This window comes from Musca domestica, unplaced genomic scaffold, assembly GCF_030504385.1.
Source record: "Musca domestica strain aabys unplaced genomic scaffold, Musca_domestica.polishedcontigs.V.1.1 19, whole genome shotgun sequence".
Classification (NCBI taxonomy): Eukaryota; Metazoa; Arthropoda; class Insecta; order Diptera; family Muscidae; genus Musca; species Musca domestica.
The window spans coordinates 9871381-9889530 of record NW_026712245.1 but is presented as its reverse complement, the minus strand read 5'-3'; the positions used below and the strand labels follow the sequence as shown (position 1 = coordinate 9889530).

Here is an 18150-nt window from a genome sequence, read left to right as displayed (position 1 = left end):
GGCAATTATCAAATGAATTTAATTGCCAATGGGAATGACCGGGTGATTCCCTCTCTCCCACTTTGCGCTGTTCTCTCTCTCATTCACATATTTATCAGGTTGCTCAAAATAATGTTATAGTTTCGCCACTTGATTTAATATTTGTTTGTTCATTTGTATTTTGAAAATAATTATTGCTGAATTTGATAAGAATTCAGAACAACAACACAAATCAGAGAACGACAACGACGGCGACGCCGTCTTATTGGACAATCTTCTTAAAGGCTGGACTACATAAACGTGCTGGCACAGCGTTTCAGAACTCACAAGGGATCAACATTCATTCCGAACAATTAGTCGGTTGAAACAACGTGTCGATCGATGATCAACTAAAATATCAAAGCCAAAGTAAAAAAAAAACACCAACGCCAATTCCGTCCATTAGAATCGAATTTTTCTATAGGACTCAGCCAACAACTGCCTAGAACCTTCCCCCCAAATCCTGTGATAATTTCGAACAAATTTTAGAAAATCTAAACCGAAACTAAAGAAAAAAACGTAAGTGGTGATCAAAACTCAACTCAAAGTGCACGCATTTGAATTAATTTGAAAACTAATCAAAGAATAATTTTGCATAATTTCCATTGCATGTGAAAACTAATTATTGAATCCGAAATAAAAACAAATGTTTGTTTTATTTTGCATTGTCAAGTAATTTTTGGTGATTTTCTATTAAACGACTCGACTTGACGACAAGTTTTGAAGTGTTCTTTAGACATTGTGATGTAGCGTGGAAATTGTGTCTGAAAATACAAAAACAGTTTCAAAAAGGATATTGTTCGGGTCACAAATCGTCGGTATTAGAGAAATAATATTTTGAATAAATAATAAATGTTTAACGGTCCAAGTATTTACAAAATTAAAGTGATATGCCAATAATATGGCACAGTTACAAAAACAAAAAGTTATTCCTAGCACAAAATGCTCGAGAATTTCAGAAAAGAGAAAATCCCAAAATTATTTGAAGAATATTTTTGAATAGATTTCAAAATTTTATGTGACATTTTTTTAATTTGACGATTAATTTTTTGTGAAATAAAAGATCCATATGTCCTTTTAACGGCATAAGGATATGAGGTTCATTGTGACAAGTTCAATTTGAACAGGCTCTTTGAGAACATTTCGATTTCTTTGAGAATAGATAGAATAAATTCCTTGAAGATTATAATTTTATCCTTAAGGATATGTATACGTGTATATATTAATTATAAGAGATAAATATTTCTGAAAAAGTTTTTAAAAATATTAATTTACTCCATATTGGAAAAAAGTTCTCAGTCTGAAAATTGTCGCATGAAATGGTTCTCTTTAAATAACTTTGCCTTTAAATCCAAAACACAATTTTTCTTTGAGAGTAAAGGTGGCAGTAAGCGCTTTTAAGGCTGGTTTTAGGTTGAATTAGTTCGATTTTAGATTACTGATGGTATCTGTGCTTGAGATTTGGCAAGTCTGGATAAAATCGTTTTTTTTTTTTTTTTGCATTTTATGAGCTTCATGGACATTCAAAATGTTGACCCCTTGTGGGTAGGTACCAGATGGAGGGGACCGATATATTCCATCTTAACGCCAGACCTTGGGTCTGGCGTGATGTGTGAAATTTAAAGACAATCGGAATCACAAACATCACATTTTGTAAGAGTTTTAATTGTTCAGAATTTTGACCCTTTGTGAAGGAATTATTTGCCCATTTTCGCACCTGACCTAGCACTGATGCAAATATTAGGATTTGCAAAGTTGGAGCAAAATCGGATTATCTTTTCTCTTTCTGTGCAGTAAATTATTTTCTTTGAAAATGTCGACATTTTGTGTGGGAGGTACAAGAAGGAGTAGACCGATATTGCCCACGTCCGAACTCGATATAAGTTTTGACAATAATATTACGATGTACCAAGTTTGGATAAAATCGGATACTCCCTTCGAGAGTTATCGTGCGCACCAGCCAGACAGACGGACGGACAGACATCGCTAGATCGACTCTAAATATCCTGAAACGGATTTTTATTCACAGAGACCTAGGATCTAAAACCGTTATTTCGATGAGACACCGATTTTTAGATTTATTTAAATTTTTAAAATCAATTCAATTTAAATTTTAAATCAATCAGGTTGAACGAAAGCATAACAAGTGGAGAAAGATGAAAATGTTTATAAGTGCGGTTGTAAGATTTAGAAGACTTTCCAAAAGAATTTTAGTTTTATTTAATTCTTTGGTTCCTCTTCTATTGAGCTTACGATCTCGTCACTTGGGTAAAAAATGTTTTTTGTCATAGAAGTTATTTTAAAATAACTTCTGGGGAGAATATCCCAGACAAAAAACAAGGGAACTGATGAGGATTGGTGACTCTTTCCGAAACCTAGGTATTCCCTGCCTTACCCCCTGGTAAACATTACCATCGTTCTCCACTAATAAACAAACGTTGTTTTTATAAAAACAACAATAAAGGGATAAGCCTGACCATTTTGCAACAACAAAATACTACGGTATCCCGAACAAACAAGCCACACTGTTCTTTTTAAATCAATCGAGATATCATTTGTGTGTTTAAATAAAAAAATAATTTCCTTGACTTTCTCTCCATGGCCTATGAAAAGTAAACTCTTTAAGTCGAACTGCTTTTTACAATGTTTTCTGCTTAAAATAATACGTATTTTGATAAACAAATTGAAAAGAATTGATTCAATTGTTTATGTTGAGGTAAATATTCACAAAGCCTATGCGTTATACCATTAACACGCTGTTGTCGTTATCTTATCGCACAGATTTATTCAAAAACAAAAACAAAATAGAAAGAATGAAAAATATTTTATCGTCTCGATAAAATATTAACATTGATTATTGAAATTTTAAATGTCTATATTTAAAAAAAATGTAAACATGTTTATGATATTTAAAATAAGTTAGGAACATGTGTCTTATCTTTTAGATATCATGCATAGGCATTACAAAAATATCATACGATCGAATAAGGTTGATGTTTTGTTCCATAAATTATATTACTACTGGAGCAGGTGTTATTCTTCGAAAATTAATTTGCCACCTGGTCCGAACATAACAAAATCGCTTGCTAGATCTTATCAAATCTACACTTGAACATAAAAAACTTCCCAGAGATTCGTTATAATAATAAAAACCCATTAGAAATTACCTACAATGCCTTTTAAAATAATTCAAAATTAGTTAATTTGAAACTGCTATTTGAAACACGATACTATATTACTATCGATTTTTATCATACACTCTCAATTCTAAGCTTTTTTCCCCTCAACACCATCTCATACTAATCGCATAATCTAAAGCCCCCATAATTGCACGTTAAAGCCTAACTTAAAGCTTAAACATTGTGTTGTTATTTTTGTTGTTTGGAATATTCAAAACATTATTTCAACGATCATTTTTGTGTTATTATTTTCATACCGTCCGAAAACAGCAACAGTCAACATGTCAAACACAAACAGTGAAGAAGCTTTCAATATTCGTACCGGCTTTGTTAAACCCGAAACCTTGGAAATAGCCAAAAATGAATTACGTGAGACACCAGAAATTAAAGAAGCAGCCATTAAAGAGGTAATTGTCGAAACATATTTTGGATTAACATTTGAAAAAAAAAATTCCATGACCATTTTTAAGAATCGTTCTTTAGATAGAAAAAATATTTTTTTTTAATTTCAGTTGCGTGAGCTGTTAAATGCCTGCCCCGATCTCAAATACAGAGATGATGATGAGTTTTTGATCATTTTCCTGAGAGCCTGCCACTTCTATCCACAGAGTGCATTTGAAAAGGTATGTAGGAATATGGAATATTTGCTAGAATAGCAGATAGGAAAAAATATATGAAACCCGGAAGTTTCTATCACCAACGGTAGTGATTGTTGCAATATGGCGTATATCGAAAGGATAATATTAGGATAATGTCATAAAACGGAGTAATTTGATTTAAAAACGGCAATCATTTTTATTTTACTTCAGGCAAGAAACTGACAATGTTTCATTTTGTATTCGACGGCTTTGGCCCTCTATCAAGGCCTTTATAAGGTCGGCCAGTAAGCCCATCTAACTACCAAGTTTGTTGTCAAACACACATAAATGGGATTTAAAATTCACAGAAAGTCTAAATTAAAAACTAGTAACTTTATTTTCAAAAATAGTCTTGTCCGACCTTATATGGGACATGCTCTCTACAGAGTGAGATAAAAAACTGCAAAAAAGTCAAACGAAATAATTTTTACATTTTTTTTCGGCAGTTCACCACTTTCGGCCAAGCGAAGCAACTCTTTAGCTGTTGAATTGGTCACAATGATATTTGCTACCAGATATTTTAGAGAGCTTGGATATACCTTTGCCAAATTTTATCGGGATCGGCTAAGATGTGGATATAGTTCCCATATATATCCTTAATCCGATTTCAGGTTAATTGTGCAAATAATGGCTCAGATGAAGTGAATTTCGGGACGTACATTTCGATTTTGTGGAACTCGGTCCGAAATATATTTTTTTAATATAATCCTTCTCGAAGCGATATCATGCATTCTATAGCAATATTATTTGGTATAAAAAATAAAAATGTCTCCGTCAAATTTAGTGAAAATCGTTTCAGAATTGGATATGCCTCCCATATATTATATATAAGTTCCTTCTGAAACCAAACTATAACTGCTCTATATCCAAATGTTGATAGGTGGTATGATCTCCTTCAAATAAATTGTTTTGTCACGAGAGCTCTACTAAATATGCATAGTGGTGTAGGGTATCATATAGTCGGCCCCGCTCGACTTTTGACTTTTCCTTACTGGTAGTATGTTTACATTAGAGATTTTTGTTCTTTTCAAAACTTTATCCGATCAACTCCAAATTCAGTTTTGTAAGTGAAAACCAATGGCTATTATAAATTGGACTCAGCAAATTCGAAAAATTGCTCAATATCGAAAAAATAATACAAAAATGCATCTGGAATAGGTTCTTTGGACAAATAATGCATTCTTCCCTTTTGATATGTGTGCATTTTTCTTGAATTATCACAGACTCTGAAGGTTTAGTTAAAATTCCATTCAAAGACATCATCTAACCTAGAGGTTTCTATTGTTTAGAAACAAATTTTAAGATTTTTGCATAAAAACGGTAGCAATTCTAGCATCATTTGCATTACCGGATAAACGAGTGTTTTTTCAAAACAAACCCAAACAGACATTCATCAAAAAAAAAAAAATTTGTCATATCAAAAACTAATTTTAGAAGTGGCCTCCTTTAAAAAGAATATTCACTTTTCACAATTGCATTGGCAGTTTAAATCAACCGGTTTTACTTAATTCGGTAAAATATAAACAAATTATTATTCTTAGTACGACTTTCTGAGACTAATTATCACAAACCCTTAAGTTTTACATAGAATTCCATTAAAAAACATCTTCTAACCTAGAGGTTTATAGTTTTTAAAAACAAATTTTAATATATTTGCATAAAAACGGTAGCAATTCTTGTGTCATTAGCATATACCGGATAAACTGGTGTTTTTTTTTTTTTTTCAAAAAAAAAAACAAACAAAACATTTATTAAAAAAAGCCTTGTCATATCAAAAACTAATTTTAGAAGTGGCCTCCTTTAAAAAGAATAACAATGCAATTGCATTGGCAGTTTAAATCAGCTGGTTTTACTGAATTCGGTAAAATATAAACATATTATTATTATTCTTAGTAAGACTTTCTGATACTATTTATCATTCATAGACCCTGAAATTTTAGTTAGAATGCCATTCAGAGACATCATCGAACCTAGAAGGTGAAATTGTTTTCAAAAACAAAATTTTAATTTCTTTGCATAAAATCGGTAGCAATTCTAGCTAGCATCATTAGCATATTGTTTATCCGGTGTTGGGTCAAAACAAACCCAAACAAGACATTCATCAAAAAAGCCTTGTCATATCAAAAAATAAAACAGCTTTTTAGAAATGACCTCCTTTCAAAAGAATATACATTTTTCACAATACGTATGTGTATTATAATTATAAACTGTTGAGACCATTTGATCTTTGTTGTCTTCTTTTTGGTTCAATTGGACAGACAGACGGACGGTGGTGATAAGAAAAACATTCTGTGTCTAACGACTGATATACAGTTCGCGTTGTTGCTACATGCATGTGTGTATGGCCATCATAATTAGCATTGATTCAAAATGGAATTTGCAATGCCGATAACGAGCCGAACCAATGAACGCTCCGCTCCGTGTACACCTTTGACATGGTTTAAGTCGATTCTGAGACATTAAGAATAAGAAGCAGAAGCAACGGTCACAGAAGAATCACAAAACATGAGATAAGAAACAGTCTATAAATAATAAAATAATTACACTATACCCATCAAAAAGGTGGTCGATAGTCTTGTCGTCGTCTTCGCTTTGACACTTCAACTAATGAGATCCGCATACATATATTATAATTTCGAAAACACTTTAAACATTTCGCTTATCAATAAACCAAGAAATTTCCATTGTTAGTTGTGAAAAACAATTACTAATCTTCAGTCGTTTTGATTTGTTTGCTTTTGATTTTGTTTTACTGTAACAAAATATAAATTACAGTAAAGAACAATTGAAAACAATTTTTATAACTTCAGAACGTATTGCTATGGAGAGAACATACACGAACCATACATATATATGTATAGCCGAAATCACTTTCAGAGAATTTGATGATTGGTAGACGGATACTCACAATACGTTTGGAAGGGTTTCCTACCTTTTGTTCAATTTTTTTTGTCCTGGGTAACTTCTGTTACCACCCCTAAAAAAGAAAAATAACAGACTCTTTTCTAAGAGTTATAAGAGACAACCACCTCTTTTTTTCTTAGGTCTCTTTAGTTTTCCCAATACCAATTTTGGAACGATCAACGATCGACACTTTGGCATTTTTAGTGCCAACCTTGCTTTTCAAAATACTTCAGACACAATAGTCCAACGGATTGGTATCCGGAGATTTTGGTGGCCATTGTGCGCTGGAAACGAAGCGAGAAACCCAAACTTGCCGAGGCATTTGTGCCTTTTTAATTCGGGCTTGTTCTATCCTTTTGGTGCACAATTAACTTGAAATCGGATTAATATATATATTGTTATATTGGAGCTATATCCAAATCTGAACCGATGTCGATAAAATTTGGCAAAGTTATTTCTGAGCTGTATTTGATATATTTCCCCGAATATCGTTACTACCGAGTGCATATTATGGCTGTGCAGGACAAATTCAACAAATCGGATAAACAATATATATAGGAGCTATAGCTATATCTGAACCGATTCTCATCAAATTTGACATACTTTCTGTTTCTAGACCCAATTTGGTCGTAAGTGCCAAATTCCATCCCGTTTGGTCCACTATAAAAGGAAAATCGGACGAAGATATATATGGGAGCTATATCCAAATCTGAACCGATCTCGATAAAATTTGGCAAATGTATTTCTGTGGTATATTTGATATATTTCACCAAATATCGTTACTACCGAGTGCATAATATAGCTGTGCAGGGCAAATTCAACAAATCGTATGAACAATATATATGTGGGAGCTATAGCTATATCTGAACCGATTTCGATCAAATGTGGAATACATATTTCCAGCCTTAAGTTGGTCGTATATGCAAAATTGCTTCCTATTTGGGCTAATATTACACGTTTGGTGCACAATAAAAAGGCAAATCGGAGGAAGATATATATGGGAGGTATATATAAATTTTGACCTATTATCCCCAAATTGAATAAGGTTCTTCCTTGGGTCAAACAAATGATTTGTGCAAAATTTCATCTAGATCGGGACAATAAATGCAACCTGTACTTCGTTTACAAAAATACATGGACAGGCGGGAAGACGAACGGACATGTATAAATCGACTCTGAACATGATTCTATGCAGATCATCAAATGGAACTATGGGTCTATCTCGTTTCCTTTTGCCTGTTACAAACAAATGCACAAAGACATAATACCCTGACCACCTTGTGGTGCAGGATATAAATATTTAAATAAACAAACAGTTCCTGAGGGTATACATCTATCAGCAAACCCATGATTTCAACTCAGGCAAATTTCTTTTTAGTTGTAGACCAATAAGAAGATGAGATAGTGGATAGTTCGAACTCTTTGCTACACAAAATTTCAATGTAGGGTCCCACATCTATTCAATGACCACGAACTAATATTTCGGGAATATGCCATCCTCACCTTTCCACTTTGCAAACAAAGTCTTTGTTATCTTGTTTACATGTCATAGCCCTAATAAAACAATCTTGGAAAATTTAAAGCCATTGCATTATACTAAACATCAACTATGTGATTATAACTCATAATTGCAAAATGAGTCGAAATTCTTCTAAAGAAAGGGTTATAAATAAATTTCTTTTCCGCTCTAAAAAAACTACTTTTATTTGCGAAAAACCCAACATTTATCTAAAAAGTCGAAATTCTTCTAAAGAAAGTGTTATAAATAAATTTCTTTTGCGCCCAAAAAAAACTACTTTTATTTGCGAAAAAACCCAACATTTATCTAAAAATTGCTACTTTATCTACAAAAATTTTCTTGAGCACAAATATAACGATAAATACCAGATGGTCATAATTGTCGGTTTTATGACTTCAATTTTCTAATCTACAAATGGCCAATGTGACTAAACTACTCAATATTGGCCATAATGGTTACGTCACAATGGTTATAAAAATAAAACAATAATTATTAATCGTTTGATAACCAATTACCTTTGTCCTTTTCGATATTTCTTTTTTGCAGATGAAGACCACTGCTTCGTTCCGCAAAGAAAATGCTGCTTTGGTACATGGCTTGTGTGTCGAACATGTTCGTGAACAATTCACCAATGGCAATGTCATCAACGTCCTGAAAAACTGTGATCAATTGGGTCGCCGTGTTCTCATTGTGAACTGTGGCGAATTATGGAATCCCAGTCAAGTGCCAGCCGATGATGTCTTCCGTATGCTGTACTTGGTGCACATTGCCGCCCAGCTAGAAATTGAAACACAAATTCGTGGTGTTGTATGCATTATGGATTTCGAAGGCTTGTCGATGAAACAAATCAAAGCCCTGTCGCCCACATTCTCGAAACGTTTGCTGACATTCATTCAGGATGCCATGCCATTGCGTACCAAGGAAATTCACTTTGTAAAGCAACCTTTCCTTTTCAAAATGGTTTGGTCATTGTTCAAGCCTTTTGTCAGAGAGAAATTGAATAAGAGAGTAAGTTGGATTTTTGAAAACGATTGCAGCCTTTGGCATCAATGACTAATTAAATTGTTTGTTTCTTCAAATTTAGATGCATTTCCATGGCAGCGACATGAAATCATTGCAAAAATTCCTTTCACCCGAAATCCTGCCTGAAAATTACAAGGGCAAATTACCAAAGATTGACTATAACGGCAAGGATTGGATTCAAGCTGTGGAAAAACACGAAGATTACATCAAAGAATGGTCTGAATTTGGACCTGCAAAATGGTAAATTTTACCATTCATCCATTGCTTTGTAGTTTTAAGTTTCACTAAATCATTCCTTCCTTAAGAACCTCTTATTAGATTTGAGTTTGTTGCTTATAAGTACCTAGAGTGTAAATAAAAAAAGAAAACGTTTTAAATAAATTTCATCTGAGTGTCTTTCTTTTTTTGTAACTAAATTTATTCGTACTTTCTCTGGGGTTTTCTATACGAAACATAACAACAATATTTTCTGTTTTAATATCTCTTGAAAATGCCAATGCTTTTTGTGAACAAATTTAATGTTTAGAAGAAACCACATTCTAGTTTTACCTAGCGCTGTAGGTATAAAATGAAAAAGTTAATAAATCTTAATGACAATATCCACCATTTCGTTATTTCAATTCATATTAATATTTCTATGAAAGGGGGAAATTGATTGGCATAACAATAATTGTTGATTGTTTCTGAGGGGGGTTTCTTTCACTTTGTTTTTTTTTTTTAAACAAAAAACTAGTATTAATAAATATGTATGTAGTACTTTGCTTTTGGCATAAAATAACAAAACAATAAAATAATTACAATAGATAAGCTAGTTCCAATTAGGCATTAAGAGTGGTTTCCACATTTTGCACATAACCTCAATTGTGTAGGTAATTGTTATTAGTTTGGGTTGCCGATGATGGTGGTGTTACATTATTCTAAAATGTGAGTGTTCCGTTGGAGTCTTTGTTGTTGTTGTATTTATGGTATTTATATTACTCCTCCCTCCTGATGATCGATGGCAGGTTTATTTCTTGTTGTTGTAATAATGGCATAATATCTATTCAAATGAGTTCTTCTTGTGGAGATTTTATGATTTATAGAATCATATTGGCTGGATCCTCAATAAAGTCACGGAAATATTGTAGCCATTTGGCTGCAACGGCACCATCAACGGTTCTGTGATCAGCGGAGAGTGTTACATTCATTACATTAACTTCTTTGAAGCTGGGGGAAAAAGAACAATTTGTTATTATTTACAAATCTAGAGAGCTGCATAATTTTCACAGCACTTACCCCTTAAGACTGTCTGGATCAGGCAAAAGTTTCTTGGATGTGGTGCCTACTGCCAAAATGCAAGACTGTGGTGGATTGATTACAGCACAAAATTGTGAAACGCCTAAAATTATGCAATAGAAACATAAATAAATCAATAGAGTTTTTTTTTTGCAAACAACCATACAGTGTTTAAGGATGGTACTGTATTGTCAGTGTCAACACATGTGGTGAATATATAGTTTTAATTCTATTCTAAAATACAGGGTGAGATGAAAAAACTGCAACGAAAACAGTGGCCGAAAAATGGCTCATGAGCTGAACATATCGCAACATTCCATTCGACAAATACTGAAAAATAACCTCGGGGTAAAGCCATTGAAATTACAAAAAGTGCAAGAACTTACATCACAACAGAAAGAAAATAGACTCAAAAGAGCTAAAGAGTTGTTTCGCCGAAAGTGGTGAAGTACCGAATTTGGTTTTCTCCGTCTCCGATGAGAAAAAATTTGTTGTCCAGCAATTTGTAAACAAACAAAATTATCGTGTTTACTTGTCAAAGTGGTCAGCTGAAAATGTGCACTATCGGTTGGCCACCAGAACTTAAGCGTCGGCCATGGTGATGGTGTGGGCCGCCATAACAGCCGATGTTCATATTAATCGACCGTGGCATGCATGAATAAATGCCGAATATTATTGCGAAAATATTCTGGAGGGTGTATTAATTTTGGCCTCAGACCTTGGACATTCCAATAGAAGTCAGCACAATCGCACTCAGCAAACGCCACCCAAGAATGGGTACAAAATGAGGTTCCTCGCTTCATTTCCAGAGCACAATGGCCACCAAAATCTCCAAATACCAATCCGTTGGACTATTGTGTCTGGATTATTTTGGAAAGCAAGGCTGGCATAAAAAATACCAAAGTGTCTATCACCTCAAGCAAGCGCTTCGCAGGGAATGGACCAAAATACCGCAGAGCAACATTCGGGCAGCGTGTGACGGTTTCATTGGCCGTTTGAAGGCCAAAGGTGACCAATTCAAACAAGTCTAAACTTATTCTAAAATTTGATGATATTTCCGACATTTGTTTTCGTTCAATAAAATTTAGAAAAAAATGAAAAAATTATGGCGTTTGACTTTGTTGCAGTTTTTTATCACACCCTGTATATTTGCCGCGTACATTTAAACTTCCAAGGCCGCACTTATAAGCTGACTTAATACCACTTTATATTATTCACAGACGACCTTGCATCGTATATTGTCTATAGAAGATCTTGGGGGGCTTTGTTGTCTACAGACTTTAAAGCCTATACAAGAACTTTGATCTCACTGAGTCTTCTATTGTCCCTATGAACTTCTATTGTCCTTGCAAGACATATTAGGGAAAAATTGTCACATTCGATATCGAAAAAAATTTGATAGGAATAAAATTAGCGAATGCGCATTTAATATTGATTATTATAAAAGTTATTTTTTTCTTATTTTTGACCCTAACATTCGAACTTTAGCCTATTACGATCGAATTTTTTTTAAAAACGCTCGTAGGAATTTAGCCTTTGCTTTTCACTTTTCATAAAAGAAGTCGAAATATCAAAGTGATTTTATAAAATAAGGAGATCTAATATTGTCCTCAGAAAAAGACGGAAACGATTTCTAAGAATTCGGGGCTTAACAAAAGACCTAAAGGCTCTCTATTGGTTACATAGACTTGACTTGTAAGAATGATTAAACGTCGTCTATTCTCGTGGAGTAAATCAATTGTTGCAGACTTACCGAACATGCCCAAATTGGAGACACTAACAGTGCCGCCTTGGAATTCTTGTGGTTTGAGTTTGTTTTCTCTGGCCTTGACGGCCAACTCCTTAATTTCCTTGGAAATGTCAATGACACCCTTGCGATCAGCACTGAAGACGATCGGGGTAATTAAACCACGATCGGTTGACACGGCAACAGAGACATCAACATTGTCGAATCTGCAAAAATTAAAAATATTGAACACAATAAATGCTAAATTGTTTTAATTATAACTCATTGCTTGCTTACTGTCTAATAACATTGCCCATCCAGTAGCTATTGGATTCAGGTACCTTGCGACAAGCAATGGCAGTGGCCTTGATAATGAAATCGTTGACGGATACTTTGACACCTTGCTTTTCATATTTCTTATTGATTTTCTCGCGGAGTTTCATGAGCTAAAAAATTTAAGAAAATATATGTGAAATTTTTAATATTTTTACGTGTGGATAGTAGCTTACATTGTCCACTTGGCATTCAACGGTAACATAGTAGTGAGGTATTTGTTGCTTGGACTCCAAGAGACGCTTGGCAATAACACCTCTAATGTTACTGACCGGTATATCGATATAGCCACCTTGTGGAGCAACTGGAGCAGCAGCGGCAACACCAAACGAGGGCGCAGCAGCCATGCCTGCAAGATCGGAGGATTTTATTGAGCCATAAACACCACTGCCACGACCTACATGCAAAGGTATGGAATTAGTCAATTCAAAGCGGCACAGTTAAAAACACAAAAAGGATTTCAATAGTAAACCTTCTAAACGTAATTGCTGGGCTTCGGCCAATTTCTTAGCCATTGGACTGGCGTAAACGCGAGGACCACGTTGTTCAACGGCGGTCATGGGCCTACCTCCGGCTGGGGCTGCGGCTGGTGGAGGTGGTGGGGGAGCAGCCACAACTACTGGTGGTGGTGGTGGTGGGGGTGCAGCAGCAGCGGGAGCTGGAGCGGCAGCAGGTTTGGGTGGAGCAGCAGCGGCTCCTGTATCCTTGAAGTCCTTAAATGCAGCAACATCGGATTCTTCTTGTACGATAATACACATCAATTTGCCAATTGCCACATCTTTTGTACCGGCAGGAATTATGATTTTGGCCAAGTAGCCTTCTTCAGGTGTCTCAAAACCCATAGTTGCCTTATCGGTTTCAATTTCGGCCAAGAGGTCACCTAAGAAAAAAATTTTAATTTGAGGCATTTTTTTGTAAAAATGGTACCAGGGGGGATTTAAACACGAACCTTCGTTCAGCTTGTCACCTTCCTTCTTTTCCCAACTGACAATTGTGCCCTGTTCCATGGTAGGCGACAATGCGGGCAGTGATACCTTTATGTGATCGGGATAATCGGCATAAGCACGCACCAAATTCACGCTCCATGCTCCCAATGGCTTAGTTGGTGCAACCAAAATTTGTCTTGAGGCTCTATAAAGAAAAAAAGGGGATCATTTTTATAAAATTAAAATAGAACAAGTTAAATGAAATCAGAGGGTATTAACGACAGCTGCATTCCCTCATCCCAATGTTCGATTATTTAAATATATTTTGAGTTATGTTATGAATATTTGAATTGTTGACCCTCATGGATATTCAAAATTTTGACCCTTTGTGGGGGAGGTACCAGAAGGAGTGGGCCGATATATCACATCTTCACATCAGATCTTGTGTTATAAGAAATAATGGGATGTGTGAAATAAGAAGAAAACCAAATTTCTATTTCGGATTTTATGATCGTTTTGGTTATTCAAAACTTTGACACTTTGTGTGGGAGGTACCAAAAGAAATGGTCCGATCTCTACCATATTTATAACAGATCTTGTGTTGTTGGAAATATTGAAATGTACCACATATGGAATGGAATCGGATGTTAATTTTGCATTTTATGAGCTTCACGAATATTCAAAATTTTTACCCTTTGTGGGGGTGATATCGGTGAAAGAGTGGACCGATATATTCCATTTTCACACCAGACCTTGAATTAATAAAAATATTACGATGTGTTTAATTGTGAGACATTCGGACACTTACACTGCATTTTTTAAGAGTTATAATTATTCAAAATTTCTCTCCCTTTGTGGGAGAGGTACTTGATGGAATGGACCGATATTGTTCATTTTCACACCTGACGTAGCACTGATGCAAATTTTAGGATTCACAAAGTTGGAACAAAATCGGATTATCCCTTATCTTTCTGTGCAGTAAATTATTTTCTTTGAAAATGCTGTGATTTTGTGGAGGAGGGACCAGAAGGAGTGGACCGATATTGTCCATCCCCAAACTCGATCTAAGTTTGACAATATTATTACGATGTATCAAGTTTGGATCAAATCCACAAGCCACCCAGCCAGACAGACGGATGGACGGACATCGCTAGATCGACTCCAAATGTCCTGAAGAGGATTTTGTCCAGTTAGCTAAGGCACTGAGTTCATTTAGTATACTTTATTATAATTATACCTTACATTTCTCCTTCGCTCAATTAAACTTCAGTTTTAAGGGACATAGTAGTAGTAGTATTTTGGAAAGGTAAGAGCAATAATTTGGCGTCAATTTGGTTGACCCCCATAATGGGCCCTTTTTCGACTTTTTGGCGGTTTTATAAAAAATCCTAGTCCAAGAAATAAATAATTTGACTACAACTACCGAACCGCTAAAAATTGGCGTTCCAGGTCCGTCCCCCAAGAAAATAAAAATTGTTTCCCGGAATCAGGGTAAAAATCGATGAATTTTTACTAGAGTAACATCTGAACATTTATTTTCCTATGTACATTGAAAGCCTCAACTTCTTGTAAAATTATGTATAGCAAAGGTCTACCACTCTCAAAAAAGTTATTTATAGGCATAAGCGTCGCCATTAGTACACTATTACAAGAGAAAAATCTCTTTCCGTAAACGGAAAACACACCTACTCAAAAAAATGTGGACTTGCCAATTCTGATTACTTTGTCATTTTCTCATTCAAAAAGATATTAAATCTATTGGCCAAGAATTGGATGTCAGCCATAGTTCACAAAGAAAGGCTAACAATGTAATCAAATGATTTAACATGGTCATCTTATTTAGATCTCTTTAGACAATACAATTTAGCAAATTCAATAAACTTAAAAGGATATATAAAGGATTCCTTTGTGCTTCCATGGGCCAACACCATGGTATCAGCTGATTTAGTAAATTGTTACAACGACGTCAGCGTCTTCCTCATCATATGTTATCACATATATTACAGAATATTGGAAAATTTTACCGGCTTTTTTTGATAATCCGCTAGTGGTACAATAAATAAATACATATCTCTTAAACAACCAATAATACATTATCGCATTATCAAATAAATATGTATGTGGGGCCACCAACTAAACAATAACAAAACAATATGTAAACAAATAAATTGTTTTAAGTAAACATATGTTATAAACTAGGAAAAGAAAAAAATAGAGAGATAGCAAACTACCTATGTAGACCCCCCCCCCCCCCATTCTGGCGCTTTTTCCATGCCACTAGCGAATGACATCAATGACGACAACACAATGTGACTGATAATAATCAGGCATCATTCGACTAACGAATGTTGTATCGAATCATTAATATGGAAAGCAGTTTTTGTCGTTATGCTTTTTTTACACTTCACCCCTTTCTGACCATAACATGCCCCTCAGCGATCAGCTTTCTATCAATTAACTTTGAAACAGCTATGCCGACTAAATGTTATTGCAAATTAGGGAAAACTAATATTTTTTGTTTGTTAGCAGACATCAACCCCACTCCGCCGTAGCGAAAAAATCACAATTTTCCCTGTCTTTCATCACCAACGACAACCGACTGACATTGAGATTACACAACAGTTTATAACCTTAAAAGTGCAACAAAAATTGCACTTGCACTCCCGGCCACCACAGAGGCCTCCTGGCAATCTATGCCGGAGTAATTACATTGTTAGTAGGAGCCCACCTGATTAAGGGCACAGTTCTGGCGACTTGTGAACTGAGTGCTCGAACAGCGGCTGAACGTGATGCCTTGGACGCAGCGCTGCGAAGAATCCATTCGTTACGGCTTGCGATTGTCCTCAACATTTTTGCACACGAGAACACTTCTTCCTTTCTAATCGAGTTATAACAGCACTTTTTCTCGTTACGTTTCGCTTTCTCGGCAATCGACACTTTTCGTTTTATCTACAATGTTTTTGTTGGTTGTTGGAAAGTAACCCAATCGAAACCCGATTTCCACCGACCTTATAAAACCAGCAGTAGGTCAAATTCGTATCGAACTACAAAAATTTTAGCAAAAAAACAGTTGTCAAATGACTGTCAGAATGTGCAAATTGATTATGCTGCTTCTTATTCTCGTTTAAATGGAACGTGAAACAGATAACACGAGCGCATAGCGTCCAATGAAGTGGCATTTGACGTGTGAATAGACGGCGCAGATGGGAAGTGTTAATTTCATAAAAAAAATATACTTTGACAGTGTTTCTTGTTTTTCGATATGACGCGGTGCAATAATTTTACAGCAAAGATCTAAACCAGGCCGATGCAATTGTCGGGCATTAACTAAGAGATGTCGCTAAGTGTCATGGTGACAATTATTTATTCAGCCCAATCATAAGTATATTCCCCGAATTCTTTTCTCACGGAAAACATATTTTTCGAAATATCATTCCCCTAATCAAAAATACTTGGAGAGAGATATTTATTGGGCAAACTTAAAATTAGAAAAAATATGTTATAATACCATATAACTTCTTATCAAAGTTATCCAATATAAAAATTGGACATCCTCTTACGATAACCGATAAATAAAGGGAGTAAAGGGGAAATCGGTTATCGTAGAAAAAAACTTTTACATCATTTCAGTTCTGGGACAGACTAGATTTATCCTCGCAAAGTCTGGTTTATTTGAGCTGCAAACATGGCACAATAAGGAGGTATAACAGCTTCGTAAAGCTACAGAAATGCAGCCCTGAGGTTAGGCCCGCTTCCTGTTAGACTCATTCAAAATTATTTGCAACAAGTTGTTTTAATTTTTTTCTTTATTTTTCATCATTTTTAAAATAAGTTAAATAGCGCAAAAACTGAATGAAATGCCTGGATTTTTGCTAAAAAAAAATATGATCCAAACTGTTCAATCTTTCAATTTCATGGTTAAACTGGGTTAAAAGCTTTAACGTGCGACGCGCAATCGACGTGTCTTGCAATTATTGTTTTTGAAAATATTTTGTTTTCATTTTTCATAACAATAAATACATACACAAAATTGGCAGAAGTCGGGTACACTTAGAAAAAAATGTAATCAGCTGTACCATGGATATTACCGAAATACGTATAGCGCATGGTAGAAGAATACAGGTAGTCGCATCGACACAGCTGCTGGGACAATGAACTGTCAAACTAATTTTGAAATTTACTATTTTAAATGAAAATTATTCAAATTTGTGCAAATTAAACAAAACATGGTAGAATAATACAGATAGACGTATCGACACAGCTGCTGGGATAATGAACTGTCAAACCAATTTTGAAATTAAAATTTTTGAATGAAAAATTATTCAAAAACACATAAAAATGTACTTATTTTTGTCAAAACATTAAAAAAAATTGAATGAAATTTCAATGTTCCGAAGTTAACTGTATTATTCTACCATGAAACAGAACAAAGCTTATAGTATGTTTACAATTGGTCTGTTCCAGACAGAACAAAGCTTTTAGCATGTTTACAGTTGTTCTGTTCCAGAATGTAAAAGCTTTTGCTACGATCACCGATTTTCTCTTTATGATATCGGAGAATATTGCAAAACTAGTAAATTATTGATGGTTCTGGAAGAGACCAAGTATA

General features: G+C 34.8%; 2 protein-coding genes across 8 annotated transcripts; one reads left to right on the top strand and one right to left on the bottom strand.

Moving 5' to 3' along the window:
* The first annotated feature begins 260 nt into the window (after positions 1-260).
* Positions 261-9667, top strand: LOC101894431 (retinaldehyde-binding protein 1). Of its 5 annotated transcripts, none has more exons than XM_011293837.3 (5): positions 261-537; positions 3474-3604; positions 3710-3820; positions 8805-9266; positions 9343-9667. In XM_011293837.3, the coding sequence occupies exons 2-5, from the start codon at positions 3479-3481 to the stop codon at positions 9523-9525; spliced, it is 882 nt and encodes a 293-aa protein (XP_011292139.1). In that variant the 5' UTR covers positions 261-537; positions 3474-3478; the 3' UTR covers positions 9526-9667. The 5 variants fall into 5 exon arrangements, with proteins under 5 accessions (XP_011292139.1, XP_005182692.1, XP_058977248.1 ...); XM_005182635.4 differs by having other exon boundaries at positions 264-537; positions 3468-3604; XM_059121265.1 differs by lacking the exon at positions 261-537 and adding an exon at positions 681-836 and having other exon boundaries at positions 3468-3604.
* On the bottom strand, positions 9659-16612 carry LOC101894593 (dihydrolipoyllysine-residue acetyltransferase component of pyruvate dehydrogenase complex, mitochondrial). Of its 3 annotated transcripts, none has more exons than XM_011293838.3 (8): positions 16270-16612; positions 13565-13746; positions 13088-13495; positions 12792-12964; positions 12580-12728; positions 12310-12509; positions 10557-10659; positions 9659-10487 (listed from the first exon to the last, which is right to left on the bottom strand). In XM_011293838.3, exons 1-8 carry the CDS (start codon positions 16389-16391, stop codon positions 10358-10360), a joined length of 1467 nt encoding a protein of 488 aa, XP_011292140.1. In that variant the 5' UTR covers positions 16392-16612; the 3' UTR covers positions 9659-10357. The 3 variants fall into 3 exon arrangements, with proteins under 3 accessions (XP_011292140.1, XP_005182693.1, XP_005182694.1); XM_005182636.4 differs by having other exon boundaries at positions 12792-13012; positions 16270-16611; XM_005182637.4 differs by having other exon boundaries at positions 13184-13495; positions 16270-16611.
* Between the last annotated feature and the right edge of the window lie 1538 nt (positions 16613-18150).

Coding starts and splice junctions, on each gene's coding strand:
- LOC101894431 (XM_011293837.3), top strand. CDS start 3,479: ATGTCAAACACAAACAGTGAAGAAGCTTTCAATATTCGTACCGGCTTT. Junction 3,605..3,709: donor AAGAAGCAGCCATTAAAGAG/GTAATTGTCGAA, acceptor TTTTAATTTCAG/TTGCGTGAGCTGTTAAATGC. Junction 9,267..9,342: donor GAGAGAAATTGAATAAGAGA/GTAAGTTGGATT, acceptor CTTCAAATTTAG/ATGCATTTCCATGGCAGCGA.
- LOC101894593 (XM_005182636.4), bottom strand. CDS start 16,391: ATGTTGAGGACAATCGCAAGCCGTAACGAATGGATTCTTCGCAGCGCT. Junction 13,496..13,564: donor AGGTGACAAGCTGAACGAAG/GTTCGTGTTTAA, acceptor TTTTTTTCTTAG/GTGACCTCTTGGCCGAAATT. Junction 12,510..12,579: donor ATGGGCAATGTTATTAGACA/GTAAGCAAGCAA, acceptor TAATTTTTGCAG/ATTCGACAATGTTGATGTCT.